The 18329-nt window shown below is 38.7% G+C and overlaps 1 protein-coding gene across 5 annotated transcripts in view; it reads left to right on the top strand.

The window, feature by feature from the left end:
* KLHL29 (kelch like family member 29) overlaps positions 1 to 18329 on the top strand; it is a 642275-nt gene that overhangs the window by 581375 nt on the left and 42571 nt on the right. For all 5 annotated transcript variants that reach the window (XM_072407482.1, XM_072407479.1, XM_072407480.1 and 2 more), the window contains 2 exons: positions 895 to 1075; positions 18078 to 18271. In XM_072407482.1, coding sequence (XP_072263583.1) covers positions 895 to 1075; positions 18078 to 18271 — 375 coding nt within the window. The remainder of the gene's footprint in view (positions 1 to 894; positions 1076 to 18077; positions 18272 to 18329) is intronic.

Here is an 18329-nt window from a genome sequence, read left to right as displayed (position 1 = left end):
GTCAATAATACAATTATTTCTCCCCCTCATCAAAATGCTAATGATTTTTTTATAGAAAATGTTTGCGCTTTTATGACATGACATTAGTTTAGACCCAATGAGAGCATCATATTCTGTGCTTCTCTGTGGATTGCAGGAAAATCATTGCTGCCAATGGGGCTGGCAGGAGGCTGTACATGGCTTCATGAAAACAGCATAGCACTCTGCCTCCTTATTCCTATTAGTATTTAATTATAAAGCTCCAACATTTTCTGCAGTGCCAAAACAGACAAAATACAAACAATGACTCAGGAGGAAGGAAGGACCCTCCCCAAAAGAGCTTGCAATCTCAGAAAAAGACATAAAAACCACTCTAAGTATACATGGTATTCCATGCTTCCATATTTGAGGAGACTAAAATCCATTGAAATGTTGATCATTAAAACATAAGGTAATTACTCTATTAGTCCTGCAGTAAGCCACAGCGTTCCGCTGCTCAACTGTGATCCCAACTGTGAATGGGAGTGGGGGTAAAACCTTTCTTTGCACATTGCTGGATGTGGCTGCAGTCAGTAAATAATTCTTTAATCATTCTTTAAAAATGAAGAATCTTCTAGGTCCGTGTGTTTCAATGGCAGTATTTGTACCTTCACCTGGGAAAGTTTCAGGGAATGTCAGATTCACTCCTTTATAAATAGACCCCATAGATTACATGTAGAAAACGTCCCTTATGAATGTAGAACCCCAATATTACAGAGTTTTTAGACAATGGGAATATCCCTGGTTTCTCGCAATCCCAGACAGCTCTTCACCAGGCAGCACAAATCTAGACTTGGTGTTCCTCAACCTGACAAATAACTTAGAATGAGATAGTAAGTATCTAAAGAATTATCCTTCCTTCTGTATTTATTTCAGGCGGTATGGAATCTGGTGTGGCTTTAGCAGATGTCTGGTGCTACATGTCTTTACTTGATAATTGGAATCTGGTCTCCAGAATGATTGTTCCAAGGTGTCGACACAACAGTCTAGTGTATGATGGCAAAATCTACACAATCGGTGGCCTCGGTGCAGCTGGGAATGTTGACCATGTTGAAAGGTAAGCTCTACTCTGAAAACATGCTCACCAAGCTAAATGTGTGATCTCAGCACATGTGTATAAAACTAACATCCATCTATGAATTCGGAAGTTTCTTAGGCTCATATGTAATACATTAGAGCAATGGAAAAGGGATTTTCAGTTTTTCTTTGGCAGTTAGTGAAAACCATAGAATTTAAGAAGTGATGTTTATTAACATGAGGTTATAATGTTTTTGTGATAAGTATGTTATATATAAATAATCCACTACTTACTACTGTATACCCTTTCATATTAAGAGATCTGCAAATATATGGCCAGGTGATAGATTGCAAGGACTACAGCAGGGGTACCCAACAGGTGGATTGCGATCTTCTGGTAGACACGAGTTGATCACGGAGCCCTGTCTTTTAAAATAAACTTCACTGGAGTTATTAAGTCAAATACTGCTCCACCATGACTAATGATCATCTGGAAATCTGTTTGAGGCTGGCTACCAGCAACTACTGTCCAAGCTATGCAACTTTGGCTGATTACATTCAGTTTAAGACGTCATCGGAGTAAGGCAATGGCAAAAAATGTACAGAATTGTATTGTGCCATACATGTTCATGCTGTTATGCAAGGTAAACATAAACTATACTCGATATATAAATAAAAATAAATAAATATGTTTGGAATTTTTATTGTTGGTATATCATTTTGACAAGGTCATTTTAAAAGTAGCTTGCAAGCCAAAAATGCGTGGGCACCCCTTGTCTACAGTATCAGGGCCTATGTCCCATTTTAGGTGCCACATGATTCCTGCTGGCTTTCAGCGCTGCTCAGTGCAAATAGAATAACAACCACCATCCCCTTCTATCTCATTTGACTTTGCACAGTGAAAAACATGTCATATGTCATAACCCTGCACTTATCAAAACAGGCAAGCATGCCAGCATGCTGGCAAAGCTCAGGCCTTAGGCTTATGATACAGACACGTCATATTAAAGGAAAATGAGAGGAAGGCTTTTAAAAGCATAAACTTACTGTAAAGGCTGAAAATAATCACTATAATAAAATGTACATGTCCAGCTAAAAACATTTTCCCTCCATTGCTGTTTCATCAGACAGGAACAGAGTTAATAGGAGTTCTAGCCTTCTAGAATGTTTATCTATGTCTGTGTTGCTTTTGAAAAGTTTCCTTTACTTCTTGTTTGGTATACCTATTGTTATCTGCAAGGAAAGTCAGGAATCTCTCTGATATTGTGTACAGATATTGCATTTCTGTTGCTTTCATGATTATTTCCAGTGACGGTAAAGCTACGTACACACGTCAGATTTTTATCGCCCGATAATCGGCATCGGCCAATTATCGGGCGAAAATCTGCCGTGTGTACAGTCGGTGTCGTCCATCGTTGTGTTTTAATGTGTTGCAGTGCAGGTCACCCACATTCTCTTCGGCAAAATATATTGGGGTGGCATTTACAATTAATGGCACTGCGGAGCACCAACAAGTGTCAGGCACATTACCAACAACATTAGTGTTGCCTGGGTGGAACCAAAAGGAGCTCCATATTGCATCAAAAACCTTCACAGGGATTCTAATCCTTTCTTTCATTTTCCAAAAGTGTGAAGGCCTTATTACTAAACCTTGTTAAAATTATTACTTTACAAAAAGGTTCCCTGGGTATTATTAACTAAACTGACTTTGGGTAAGGAAGAGCCAGGATCACTTTGCCATACTTTAGTAATTTAGGCCCATTTTTATGTAACCCTACTTTTATTCTCTTTACATCGTAGTAAATCAAACCCATGAACCATTAATTTGTCTTACCAGGGAGAAAATTCCACTTGACTTACAGAAAACATGGCTGTAATAATGCAAAAGCATTCAGAAATAAAGAAAATATGAGCTCCATAGGAGGAAATTACTTTTATGGGGTGTTGAAAGCTCCCCTTATTGCCCTTTTGGCTGCGGATCATTAATAGATCATTGTTCGAGCAGGTCGGCGTTTGACAGATTGATGGCATCTATAAATATCTCACCCAGTCACAGAATTTTATGTGCGAACATCCTGCAAATATAGACGTTCCATCTGTGCCATAATGAACATTTTAATTAGTTAATATCAAAACTTTGGGTTGGTGTGTGAATTTGTTCTCGAAGATCTCCCGCTGCGTCCTCCTCCAGGCCCTGTAAGAGGCTGCAAAGGAGTTAAAGTTTCCAATTAGGGCGTTTTTTACATAATCTCCCACTGAGCCCTGGTTTCTGTATCTCGCTAGTCCTCAACGGGCACACTGTAAACCTTTCTGATGGGATTTGCAAGGCTTGAAGTTATAATTAATCTGCAGTTATCTGCTCCGTGATTTATGAGCGGAGACAGCGCAGGAGAAAAAAAACAGACTAATATTATACGTCCCATCTGGTTTATTCTTGGAGATCAAATATTTTTACAGAGAAAAAAGGGGGGTTAATTGGATTTTCTAATCTGACTTTTTGATGTGCCCACGGCCATAAAATTGACATTCTGAACAAAATTATGCCACGAGGCAATTACTGGAGGAGAATCGCTCACGCCCTGCCTGCTTGTCGGCGGCTCGCTTTCTGGATTTTAGAATGGATAGTGTAGCGGCTATATTCAGGGGGGCACAATGTCAGTGCCATGGCACCTTAACAGAACTATGCTTTAGGTAAGTGAGCATGGCCCTGCAGTACTTAAAGGGAACAATTCTCTTTTTGAGCTTTTTATGATATACATACATGATACATCATGATATCACATCAATGCATCTAACTTAGCTTCATAAGAAAATCATGGCATCCTCTTACTGTGGCCTGCAGGCTCCCATTTTGCCTAACGTAGAGATTCACTCTAATCTCTCAGGAGCTCCCGCTATAAAGACTGGCAAGCAAAGCAGGTTATTACTACTTTTTTCGTGTAATGCAAGTCTGTGATCTTAATGAAAACGGTGAAGTGTACAAGGCTAATTGAAATGATCTTAGCTGTCATAAGAAGGGATGCTGCTAATCACATTATGATTTGAAGATGGCCAGTAGAGGGAGCTTTCTAGCTTTTCCTGCTTCCATAGACTAGTGCAGTGATTTGTTTCAGTCCACCAAGAGCTCCATCTAGTGGTTATTGGTAGTAGCTTCCCCAGCAGCACAGGCTGCTGACCCCAGGGAGGGAAACAATCTGGGCTGTTTTTAAAACTGGGAGTCAAACAACCCCTCAAACATTCCTTCCTGGGAATGTTCCATGTGGTCAATGGCAACAAATGATTACCGCCAGGAAAAGTCAGATTCCTTGTTTTAAAACGACAGCTCTCTGATTTCCTTAAGTAACTGTTCTTTGAAAACCTTGTTTGCAAGGTTGGAGTTCAGCACTGTTGGTTAAATTAGGGTATTAAAAATTAAATGTTTACTTCTTCAGGCTTTAAAAATCTACTACTGCTAAAAATTTGCTATATATATATTAGTATACAAGTATTTATTAAAGGGGAATTTACCTATGCTCATTGGCCTCTTTATTAGGTACACAGTTCATATATGTATAATGCCAAAAAGATTATGTAGCTGTGTTGGACAATTTTAAAGATTGACAACATTTATATATAATATATTGATGCTGCTTCACTCGATATATATATACTCTGAATATAATAATTTGTGTTTAGTAAGTAAAGCTTGATTCTGTATGCTGCGTGCAATTCTCCCTATCTGCTCTTATTCTGCATGTATGGACGTCTCCTGTCCAGTTGGTTAGGTATAATTCTCTGTATTTGTTATTCTTTTTTTATGAATTCTGCACAGTACCACTTTAATTGTTTTGTATGCTGAGTGGAGTTCTCAGTATTTGTTCCTATTCTATATGTATAGATGTCACATTGTAGCACTTCTCCTATCCTAATGCTGAATGCAGTTACCAGTATATATTCTATTTCTGTATTCTGTATTCAGAGGTCATACAGTTCAATGAAATGATTAGTTTGTCCCAGAAACTCAGCAGGTCGCCAGTTGAGTTAAAAACTCCAGTAACAGAGGACTAACTCTATGCCATATTCTATAGCATCCTACTTATAGCTAGAAATCATATGATTCTTCTGACTAGGTCATAGATCATAATAGCGAGTCAAATTTGTTGGCATGGAAGACTTTTTTTTTTTTATCATTAAAATACTAGCGTCATTCACAATAAAGCCACGTGCCTTGTCACATTATAGGACGTGTAAGTTTTAATGATAGATGGAGTCATTCGCAGCACTCACTGACTTGTCATTTACATTGCTGACATTATGTAACAGTAAATGTAATCAATACATTTTTTCAAATAAAAGTGGCACGTCTTTGGCTGACAAAAAAGGAAAATGTGTTTGCTAACAATTATACTGCTTAGTTCTTTTTTGAAGACCATCATGAGGTTTTTTTGTTAAAACAATTGCCAATTGTGTCCTGACAGCTGTGCCCCATCATGAGTGAAATCTCATTCTAGGTAAATCAAACAGCCTCTGGTTGTCCCATTGACATTGCTCATCGCTGCAAGAAGCAGGTGACACCTAGCGGCCAGGATTCCAGCACAGCTCCGGCCTGGCTCTTACCCATGCAGAGCTTGGCTCGAGCTGCTTCAGTTCCCTGGCCCTGCTCGCTCGTGAATATCACAATGAGCCAGCCTAAAGCAAACATGCAGTAATAAAAGGCTTGGACGGCCATCCGTCAAGGAGAAAAACACAATCTGCGACATTCATTTTCTTTTAAATGTGCGCTTAATAGGATGCAGGTCAAGAGTTTGTACCACTTCCAGCATCTCTGCCGTGTAGAGAGCCCCCTTGTCAGCCATCTTGTTCTTGGCCTTCATTTACTTTGGATGTACTGCTGAATTTTCCACCTTCCCAAGACTTAGTCAGCTTTTGGTTCTGAAGGTGAAAACTAATTTTGTGAAAACTAGTTATATGTTTGGAACATCGTGTACCAGTTATACTCGGTGCGGTTATTTTACTTGCAGACACTGTAGGAACTTTATAAATCTTGCATATATTTTAAGTAAATGTTATAAACATGGATTATTCATAGTGACCATATAGAGAACTAATATATAGAATTGGAAACATCATGTCAAAAATATTTATATACAAGCCTTGCTGTGTCCTCTCTCCCTTTTGGCCAAATGTGAAGTTAAAGTACCGGTATAAAAGAAAATAAAAAAGATCACCTTTACAGAAAAATGTGGGATTTGCCTATAACTAGGCTACATATATCTGATCATGGATCTTATTTTAATTACAGTTAGAATGACCCAGGTTTGTGTAGTCATGTATTTCCCAACACAGAGAAACCCTTCTTAGGTTTTTTGGAACCCCTGCAAAAAGTAAAATTGGGGGTCAGTGAGAAGAATTCCACTCACACTAGTGGCCATGGATGGAACCAAGGGGTATTTCATTATTCCACCGTTACAGATAACTTAAAAGATAATTGGCATCATTTCACTGGTTCTGCCAAGTGGTGTTGGACCCAAGTAGGCATCAGCTAATGAAAGGTAATCAGCAACAACTTAAGGACCTGTGGTTGAGAATGGTTGGTATATACTGTAAAATTACAGCAAAGCTAAAATCAAATCTGTTTCTTGGACCTACCCCTTTTGCCTGTTTTCCACAGTTTTGTATGAAGCAGAGCGTATAATTAGTTGCAGGTCCATGAAGGTGCAGATTTCAATGGATAAATGTCCTTTAAGACACCTAAAGATTTTACCATAATCCGAATTGAAAGCTGCACTCTAGTAGTGGCCTGACAACATAGAAGTGACCTGGACTTTTGCTATTGTAAATTCCCCCCAAGTAAATATTAAAACAAACTCTAAGCAAAAAACACTTATTCATAAACTGATATGATGCCGGTCTATTGCCTTTAAAGAAGACTTACCCTGAGATAAAGATGTGGGCTGACCCATTTTGAAATTTTAGGTGCCTGGCTGTTGTGCTAATCAATCAGCTTTAGTATAGTTTGGATTTAACATAATAGCGTATGTCTGTGTTACACTTTTAACTTGAGACGTTGAGCAAAATTAAACTCACACATGAGAACTCAACCCCAGCAACCTCAGGGTAAGGGGTAAATTATTAAGTAAATGGAAAAATAAACTAACAGTGACACAGTAAGCATTGAAGATGATGCAATATGATGTGTAGGGCAGCGAATGATTTAAACTGAATATTCTGCTTCATTAATCGGCTCGTGTGCAGAAGACCAGTTATAAAAATAAGATGAGCTCTGAGCCGCTGACAAAGAAAAGGCGTCTTATCAAACTCTCATTATTTTCCCCACAGTGCTGGTCCGTCTGTAACAATTAAAATAAATCATTTTTTAAAATAAATAATTTAGTCTACCCAACACTGCAAAAATAACTCTCATCTGGAAAATACAGTATATAACAAATCTTTGTACATAGGAAAAAAAAAGATGTTAAATGCCCAGATTATAAACTGTACTGTAAGGGCAAAAATACCACAGAAAATCCTATTCTAATTGCACAGCGCTATCTACTGCCTATCTATCTAATTATTCATATCAGAGGAAAGACATGTTGCATGACAGCCTTGATGAATAGTCTTTGTTTTGTATTTTTATAAGGCATCCTTTAGAACATTGTGCCCAGAAACAACCTCTCTTGATCCAGGGGAAGGCAAAAAAACCTTATAAAACTTGGTTCAATTTGCTCTAGTAGGAGAAAAATTTCCTGATCTCATGAGGCTATTGGCATCAGTGGATTTGACCAGGCTTTAAAAAAAGGAGCATTGTTCTAGAATGGTCCTTACCATTTGGGTAGCAGGTCCTTGTGAAGGAGTTGGTTACTCTGCGAGGAGCATGTGTTTCCTTTAAGAGACCTCTGGGTCTAGAGGGTATGATCCTTTGTCAAGGCCGTGTGGGTAGAGACCCTGTGGTTGTAAAGTGATTCCTGCTAAAATCAAAGAACTGGAATTGTGTAGCACTGGAACCATTTGTGGTAGTGTTGCTCCGGAGGATGCTATGTGGACTCCTGAAAGCTGAGACCAATAGCTATGGAGATAGTAGAAGCCCTTGAAGAATTCCACCTCCTCCTATTCTACCGTATGATTTGCAAGACTCGATTACAAGATTAGGTAACTACTTGAGACAGGGTATTTCTTGTGAAGGAAGTCCCAAACTCAAAGCATTTTTAGGCAAACTTAGGAAAGCTACTGTAACTCCCATTTAATGGGTGCTTATGATCTCTTAGTTACTCTTTGCTGAGAAGTGAATGTAATTACTAGTGATGAGCAAGCAAGTTTTTAAAACTCGATCTCGCGGCAAATTTGGCCATTCTCGCGTACTGAATTTGTAAGCGAAAACGGCTTGTATAAATTCAACGAACAAAATTGAATTTAAAAAAAAGATTGCGGGCTGTGCTGATCAATGAATGCAGCACCGGCTGCTCAGTGTGCAATCCCCGGCATTAGAGGTTAAATGGGGACAAGTCTCCCCATTCAAAACCTCTAGTGCTCTCTGATTGGTCGAGGAAAGCTTTTGTGGAGACTTGCCCCCATTTTCCTCTAGTGCTGGGGATCGCAAACAGGATTCCCAGGGCTGCAAGAATGTTCTCAGCCCTGAGAATCAACTGCGATCCCGGGTCACTAGAGGTTAACTAACATCTAGTGCCAGGGATCACAGTGGAATTGCAGATGAACTCTCAATGGAGTTTCTCTATTAAGAGTTCATCTGCATTTCAGTTCCCACGGCCACTGTATTTTTGTATTGTTTTTTTATTTTTATGTAAAGTATTTTTTTTCTGTTTTGGGCAATTTCACTATTAACCTATATTTTTCTAGCACATCTTTGGCTTCCACTGTAAGTGGTTAATATTGGTTTGTCAATCTCATCCTTCAAAGGAGCAGTTGATGCCTGTCTCAAATCAGTAATTATATTTAACTAGGGATCACATCAGTGCTTATGAGAATTCCATCCCCAACATTCCGTCTCTGATGTGTGGATTTTCAATTTTGCAGAAACAATCAAGACATTATGCACAAAACAGAGTGCTAATGCCGCTGCAATAGGACTCATTAGCTAGCCTTAAACTGTTGATGTGTATTATTGAATGTGGCCCTGGGTGGATAGAAGGAAGCTGGGTTTGTTTCTGCAAAGAAAAAAATGTCTTTGTATTTCCCTCTACTACTGTAATGGGATTTGCAGGCAGTTGCGTGTCTTCTTTTTCCAATGGATATTACAAGAGCTCTGGCAAAATAGAAGCTGGAAATTGCTTTACAATATGGCAATGGATTGTCCGGTCAATTTGGTTTTTGGTCCCATGGAAAAAAAAACAGCCTGAGCAAAAATCATATCCCAAATCCCTTCATACTGTTCAGAGCTCCTTATTTTGTTAAAAACAATTTACTGCATTTGACTGTTTTCCCATCTGTGGCTCTCTGGTGTATGTTACAAGCACCTTCGTTCACAACCTTTTCGGGGGGCGAAAGACAATCCACACACTGTAAGATGTGCTAAGGGAGACATTTTCACTCTTGGTCAAGTGAACCATTAAACAATTAACTGTGGGTGGGAAAACAAGAAACATACAATTTCCAGCCAAATGGGATAATTGGGGAAACAAGTAACATATCAAATGTACCAGGAGCAAAATAATTAAATACACAATAAATAAATGCTTGCCTGTCCAGCTTAAACTATGCTATACAATTTGCTTCTAGCAGGCAGCTTGACCTTGTGCTGGATCGTGCCAAAGAACAATTGTTCATACTTGCAGCACTACTACCGCACCGAGTCTTCCTGCAGGGCAACATGTTCTGGGTTCCCGAAGGTTTACAGCTTGAGAGAGAATTCTGTGAAATAGCTACCACATCTATCAAAAAAGGCAGTGAGGACCGGAGCATGAATCTACTTAATTACATAGTTGTAGTCCTCATCGAAAGTCACATTGTGGTTACCATTTACTGGCCACCTTATGGTGGTTACAAGTGGTTATATAGACATTAATTGGGGTTGTGTGGGTTATTTTCTAAAATTTTCCACAATAAAATTAATAAAAAATATGCTGATGTATGGAGTGTTGTATACTATATTGCTGGAAAAATGTAGAGGAGTATTGAACTGTAAAACAGAAGTAGGGTAGTGCCAGCTTTTTGGACCCTCTACCTTCTCAGCACCCCATGCCCTAGCTTACATCCTAATGTCACTTTAACCAAACTAGAAACAAATATTGATAGCACACTCTGCAAATAATATATCACAATAAATCTTATTGTCACATTGACTAGAACAAAAAAAAAAAAAATACCCATCTGGAGCCACAGGAACTTTTCACTCAACAAATCGATTAGTGGGTCAGTTTTCATCTTGCCTTGTGCCACTTATACCAACCATTAATGCACAGATCAATACCATGCCAGCGGAGGCTTTTGTTCAGAGGTTGGGCGGAAAAAAACAGGGTTTTGTGTGTTTCCTTGACCCTAAATAAAAGGAATCTCAATGCTTTGTTGCTGTTTCCTGGCATTTTAAGAAAATTGCAGTTTAAGTGATACCTCCATTGTCTCGATAAATCAATAATGGTTTGGGAGTTTTGATAACTGCTTAGGGCTTATTTTTTATATCTGTGAGTTATAAAGAAACTGGTTATATGTAAGATTATATTGTGTGCTGCTCCCTGTGTTCAAGTTAAACTGTGCTGATTAAAAAAACATATAATGCAGCTCCGTATTCATTATTAAGTAAATAAATGCATATATGTATGTGTCAGTGTATGCATATACAGTATATATATATATATATATATATATATATATATATATATATAAATAAACAAAAACATTTGGGGAAATCCCTTGATTAATGGTGACTATTTTTGGTATTTTATTTCTAAATGGGCTATCATTTTTTTATACTTCTTTCTGGCTAAACAGAAAAGAATAGAATGAAATATTATGTCATTTACATTCACGTCTTCACACTGATATGTTACGTCCCTGTAATATACTATTTTATATATTATGAAGCCAGACTCATCCATCCTTCCCCCCACTTGTCTTCTGCTGCATCTCTTTGTAGTTCTCTTCATTGGCTTCCATTTCACCTTAGAATAAAATTCAAGCTTCTGTGCTTTGCCTTCAAATCCCTCCAGAGTTCTTGTCCCACTTACCTCTCTGACCTGGTAATAAAATACTCCCCCAGTCGCTCTCTTCTCTCCTTCAATGACCTACTAATGACTTCCTCACTCATAACCTCATCAAAAGTACGGCTCCAAGACTTTTCTAGAGGCTCCCCAACTTTCTGGAATGGTCTCCTCATCCCTTTCGGCTTGCTTCTAGTTTCTGATTATTTAAAAGAGTGCTCAAAACCCATCTTTTCAAACTTGTCTACCCATCTTCTTAAATCTCTTAAAACAGTCACTACTTCCCACCACTACATATCTCCCCTCCTATTATGTGTTACTCCCCACTTCCTAGAATGTAAGCTCTTCAGGGCTGGGTCCTCCCCTCCTATGTCACTGTCTGTATTAGTCTGTCATTTGCAACCCCTATTTAATGTACAGCGCTGCATAATATGTTGGGGCTATATAAATTCTGTTTATTAATAATACATTTACCTATTATACCTATTTTGGATTTTAGCATTTTTTAGGAAAGATCATCGAAACTCCAGAAAATAGGTGGAAAAATACTGCAACAGTGGAGTTTTCCTTTAAAGATTTCATGGCATGCACACAGCACTATAGTATACCAATCAATTGTAGAAAATGGCTGCAGCCTAATTCACTGATGCATCACTGAAAACAATTCCGCTAAGGTTAAATTGACGGTTACGCCGGATGTGTGCAGAATTGTGATGGTTTGTTTGGCAGTTTTGTAAATGATCTGAATAACAAAACTTCCATTGGTCCTGTGCTCTTTAGCTTAGTTTTTTACTCTTAGAACATTTTATAGGACCAGATTTTTGTTGCAAATTAGCCTTGATTTGATAAGTATCTACATTTCTATACAGGCCAAGAGGGGAAAGACTCAGATTTGCATTTAAGATCTCTGGCTTCTGCATGGATGGTTAAATCTAGAGCTTTTTCCAAAATTTGTGGCTATAAGGTGGGTAAGCTTATACAAACTGGACATATTCATAAATGATGTCAATGATATTTATAGCGCACCTTGATGATGATGAGGCCTTTTTCTTGCGGATTATTGGTTGTTTTTCTCAATAGGGATTATTTTATCTCCATCTAAAGTGTTCAACTTTATGCACTCAGAGTTTCATTATTATGTGACTGTTATATCTGCCTTTAGTTGGGCTTTAAATCATCTGGACCCCAATTGATTGATTCTAAGGGATAAAGGGAGGCTGATGGTGTTGGCACACCATTGTTCCAGTTGTAAAAATCGGCCTTTCCTTGCACCAATGGAACTCCTCTATATAGAACGATAAACCCCATTTTCAGAGCAAGAGCGATGCCTTTGCACAACGTCCTTTCTAGAAGTAAGGGGGGCTACAATTAAGCAATGGAAATACTGCTATATGCAAGACATCTTTCAGGAAGTACAAGTTGAAAGAGCAGACCATTATACAGATCTACTTGACAGCAGAAAGTGTAATCATTTTCCGCTGTCTCCCTAGCTCATTTTACAAGAGCTTTTTGAATCGCTGCCACATTATCTAAGAAGCAATAGGGGATAAAAATGCAAGTGAACTCCTGACATCGTCTAAGATAAATCTTCATCGAGAGTGTATTAACCGTACATCTTTACAGTCACCAAGCTAATCAAATCAAATGTCATTGACCGCAAAACTAATTTAGCGCTCCAGTGACGTATCAGTGATCTTTGTACTGCCTTGGAAGCGGCTGCAATCTTGCAATCATTTGCCTACAGAGCGTTTATCTTGATAGTTTCTGGTCCAGATCCCTAGAGAATTACGTAATACAAATAACAAGTTACAGTAATATTTTTTTCAAACTAAACAATGCATCTGAAAGTAAAACTATAAACAGTCAAGACAATGTCGGACTTTTACAAGTACCCGCTGACCCACTAATACGCACTTCTCCAGAGATCCCAAGGTGGTCTTTCCTCTGCTCGAGACTGGTGTGGTTGGCATTACCCCCTTTATCATAAGAACTGGTGATTAACCACCAAACTCGAGCACTGCCACTTGGGAAGAACCATGGGGGCTGAGATGGAAGAAAGATCAGCCAGGGATTGGTGGGAAGAAAAATAACTGTGGGTTTGGTGGAGGGTGCCCTGTATGGTTTAGACACAACCATGGTTGGACCAGCAAATTTTGCTGAAGTCCATCATAAATAACCCTAAAGATAAAATAATATCTGTCTCAGCACTAATTCATTACGATGCAGCTGATTTCAGATAAGGTTTGGACTACACACAGCCCTTGGCTTTGGGATTAAATTTTGCTCCTTTCCTTTTTAACATTACTATTAGAATGTTACAAGTCCTTTCTATATGTCCTCACATCTGCTGTCAATATTACGTATATATAGGCAAGTAAAACAACTTTTTCACAAGGAGGTCAGCCAATGTAGCCTAGTTTCCAGTTAACGTTCCCTTTAAAACAATATATGTATACATAGAAGGAGCCGTATTTGCTTGTTTTAACCCAATGTTGTGCTTCTATATTAGTAGTGCATTGAAGTAATTGTGCTTTGCTACTCCATTGTTGGTCACAACCATATGCTTGATTTTTGGATCCTCTGGCCGATAGATTCTAAAAGGGAAAAATTCTAAAATTCTCAATTGGGAAATGTGTTGGAGCCTTGTGGATCAAACCAACGTGGCTCTCCTTGATCCAGCTAGAAATAGCAGTTTGTAGCTGATTTTCCTCATTCCAGTTGTATTCCCTATTGATACTCAGGTGATCGAAAACTACAAGTTTATGTAACTCGAGGTTCAGCCTCCCTTTTAGGGCTATGGCTAGCTTTACCTCTGCTAGGTCAGAGCTTAGACAAAAGCAGGATGTCATGAGAGCTGACATATGTGTATCTGTATACAACACTAGACATTGATGTTATGGAACAACCAGAACTTAAGGAGAATCCATGGTTTGCCAATGCAAGCAAATACGTCTGCAAGTGACCAAATGGTAAAGGTATTGGGCCTGATTTAATAAAGCTCCCCATGGCTGGGGAGGATACACTTTCCACAGTGAAGCTGGGTGATCCAGCAAACCTGGAATGGATTTTTAAAAAGTTTTCAAATGTTTTCAATCCTGGACCATTTCAGATTTGCTGGATCACCCAAGAGTGTTTCTTTTCCAGCCTTGAAGAACTTTAATAAATTAGGCCCATTATATGCAAAGGGGGAATTTTTACCCTAATTTGTTGCCATGCCCTGTATTTTAAACATGTAAAAATCAGAACAAAGATGAACACCAGACAGGCACAAAATACACACAGGGTGAAGTACAAGGAGCCATTCAGTTCTAACACTGTGATCATGTGCTTACAGCATTATGTTGATAGGAAGAAAAAGCAGAGTAACAAAGAGCAGATTTCATTTGTCTGCTGCTTCTACATTAACTGTCCAGTCACAGGCTGGGGGATAGACAAAACCTCTAAGTGCTAGTTCACTGCAGCAGAGAAAAAATCAGTTCTATTCTGCCAGACTATACTGTTTAGTAGTTCTATGCGGTGCTATATCCATGATGTGCGGTAATTCTGTGTTAATCTCAGAACCAGATGGACAGAAATACAAATCCTTTGGCAGGTAAGACGGCTTCCATATATGTATTCCATCCATGTATTTAACTTTCCAGCTTGACTTTTAGGAAAACAAACAACAATGATTTATATCAAGCAGAGGGAATTATTTCCCCTCAACATTCACAGACCATGGGAACCCTTTCTGAATATGATATTTTGGTAAATAACAAGTGGCACCTGATTGGTTGCTATGACTTACAGTTCTTCTTGAACTCCATTCTAAATAGGCAGCATTATCAATTCTTCACACGAGGAAGGTTCAGTCACTGCATAGGAGCTTGATTATTTTGAAGGTACTGCTCACCCCACGAGCCCGACCAAAGGCTCCTTTTATGTAGCAGGCTTAGACGAGCCAATTAACAGAGGGATAAGAGAGACATCATGTTGTACTGTTTTAACAGATCTGATGAGTTCCACTGAATAAAATGTTTAAGTAAAATAACAGTTTATCCCTGTATAGTTGCTGTTGGATAGCTGCCTCATTGATTTACAAGGAGGTAGAGGGAAAGGTCAGATGTGTTCATGTGGAGGCTGTGGACCGAGCGCAGACGTGCTGGGAATGCTGTGCGTTGGCTAATTTCAGAAACCGTCTTTGTTTGGGCTTGCCGGCGTTAGAATAGATTGGATTGAACAAGTCATTTGGCATAGCAAATAATATATTGAGTAGGTGATTGCACTCTGAGTAAGTAAACATGTAAACAGTGCATGGAAGAACAGGCAGGACTATGGGTATAATCCAAGTTTTGTCTTTAAGAGAACCTGTAAGGGTGCAAAAAATGTAGCTAACAGACCTGAATGGTAGATAGGTTGGGGTGCTTCCTTCACTGATCCATTGGAGAAGGTAAAACACTACTAAAGTATGTATGCAACATAACAAGTCCACAAATTGGACTGGAGCACCAGGAGAATTGTAATGGTGCTGTGGACTGATTTGCAGAATAAAGTCCCCTGCTTTGCTCCATTTCTTGGCCTCCGTGGTTTATCTAAATGTACAGCCTGGCAAAGGAGGTGTAGTTGCAAATCCAGATAGTAGCAGTTTAGCGTGGATGCAAGTTCAGATAGCAGCCCTGGTGGCAGCACTTTGTGTGAAGTGTCTTAAAGAAGAACTAAAGTTAAAAAATAAGAAAGTTTGATCAAGCAGAAAACCATAGGATATGTCTCTTTTAAATAAAAATAAACTTACCAGGCTGTTTGCAATCTTTAAACTAAGTTCATCTCTCCTTGCACCATCACTGGCACCGGCACATTCACCCGCACCTCTTTCCGGTTCGGAATCTCCAGCCACTTTGGATGGAATGACACACCACCCATGCATGTGCACAGGAGTTCATTCATTCCCGACAGTCAGCTAGGCCAGGATCATACACGTGTTCATTGTACAACAAATAAAAAACTGCAACATGCAGGTAGGTTTGTTTTATTGCAAGAGGGATATCGCTTGTCTCCTCTGCAAATAGAAACCTGACATCTCAAAACTTTTTATTGCTTACCTATAGTTTTACTTGAATGGTCATCTGGTATTTTTGAGCCACTTTTTTCATTCAAATCTCTATGTGCTTGAACTGCCAGGATCTGATCTCTCGTTTTTGTATTTCACCTAAAGCAACACCAAGGACCTCCCCAGCTTATGATAGTGAAGAGACGGCAATACATTGATGGTTCAAAGCACTGCCCCCTCCCAGACTATATTATGATGTGCTGGCAACTACAAGAAGCCCGTAAAGAAACAAGCTAAGAAACTATTTAGAAATATGGTTAAGGTGTTTTAATTGAAAACTTCACTCAATGTAATAAAGATGATGGGACAGGAGAGGCGTTTCACCTAGGGTGACAACATTGCTCCCCCATAGATACAGTACAATGAGCAAACATTGTCAGCCTAGGACAGGATGTATGTCATTAGGAGGATTAATAGGTAAAAGAAAAAGGTATAACAAAAGAAAACTAATGCAGCCACCACATCTAAAGACTGGTAAAATGCAATATATTATATTTTTGTTCATGAGTTGAGATACATTTTCATATAAAATAAATAAAAAATAATTACTCGCTATGATTTTGCTTCCAATATCTCCTCTGATGGCACAAATGATAACGAATTTCTATTATATAGGCAATAGATGTTTTCTAAAAAAGATAAATCAAAACATTTTTTCAAAATATTAAATTATCTCTATCTCAATCTCCATGTATAATCTGAATACACATTTGCATTGTCATCTTCACATTCCCAGTGCTGCCTTGTGTCAGACAGGTCAATGCAGACAATAGTTATAAGTTCCCTGTGTCATCTTAATTCTCAGTCCTGTCGGTTATATTTAAAGCCAATGCCTCACCGGAGTTTTTTCATTCAGTATTAAACAACCTATAAAAATCATTCATGTGGACGCTCAATCCATTGTGCAAGCGATGGTTAATAAAGCATGAAGGTAGAAATAGGAGACAAGAATCACACAGAGGTGCAATTTTCTTATCGACAATTTGTGATTAAAGAAAAAGATGTGCAGTAAGAAATTAAGATAACCATCTTTTGTTACAAGACTAAATCAAACTATATATGTTACTTTGATAATCTCCAACAAATACCTCTTCAGCTTTGCAAAATTTAGTACATTTGTGAGGAAGTAAAGTGTAAATCCACATAAAAGTAACAGCTATGGGGCTTTGGAATCAAATATTGTATCCTAGGAGCTTGGGGACACCATGTGTTATCTTCTACTGACAAGGTAGAAATGGCCAGGGCTCAGTTAGGGCCTTCATATCAAATAAAGTAAAACAAAAGCTTTGTACAGTTTCTCAATTATAGTCAATGGAAAAAAAACCTTAGTGACAGCAACAGCAGAAATGAAGAACCTGAAAACTGATCAATAGGCACGTTGTCAAACTAATACTTTTATCTTGTAGCTTCTCACCTTCCCCTGGAGCCCTCATACCTGCTCACCTGCAGTTTGCAAATGTCAACTTTTGTAAAGATAAGTGCTAAGGCTTTTCTACTCACAACACAGGCACTTCATGTCAGGTTGTTATGGCCCAACATTTCATATTAGGAAGGGGTGGATATTTGATTGTCTTTCAGCAAAAGAAAAAGAAAGAACTGTATAGTATGAAGGAGACTGCTGGGTGGTTACAATGGTGTATTGAAGAGCCTCTGGAGCTCCAAACCACAAAATATTTTGCAGACACTCAATGACTTTTGACAACAGTTTGCAACCCAAAAAAGTTTTTGGTATAAGATAATCATTACAATATCTGCATATGAACTGTGTGCCATCATTCAAACAGTTTCTAACAATCACCATTTTCTTTTTTTTTTTTTTTTAGATATGATACAATTATCAACCAATGGGAGACGGTAGCAGCCCTTCCGAAACCGGTTCACTCTGCGGCAGCCACTGTGTGCGGAGGAAAGATCTATGTGTTTGGGGGAGTGAATGAAGCAGGCAGAGCAGCGGGGGTCCTGCAGTCTTATGTGCCTCAGACCAATACCTGGAGCTTCATTGAATCACCAATGATTGGTAAGACTTAGAACTAGAACTAGGAATATATAAGGTAATGATCTGCAGGCCAAGTTCA

The sequence above is a fragment of the Pyxicephalus adspersus genome, chromosome 4, assembly GCF_032062135.1.
Source record: "Pyxicephalus adspersus chromosome 4, UCB_Pads_2.0, whole genome shotgun sequence".
In the NCBI taxonomy this organism is placed as follows: domain Eukaryota; kingdom Metazoa; phylum Chordata; class Amphibia; order Anura; family Pyxicephalidae; genus Pyxicephalus; species Pyxicephalus adspersus.
The sequence above is the reverse complement of the archived record's forward strand: the minus strand, read 5'-3'. Positions and strand labels throughout refer to the sequence as shown.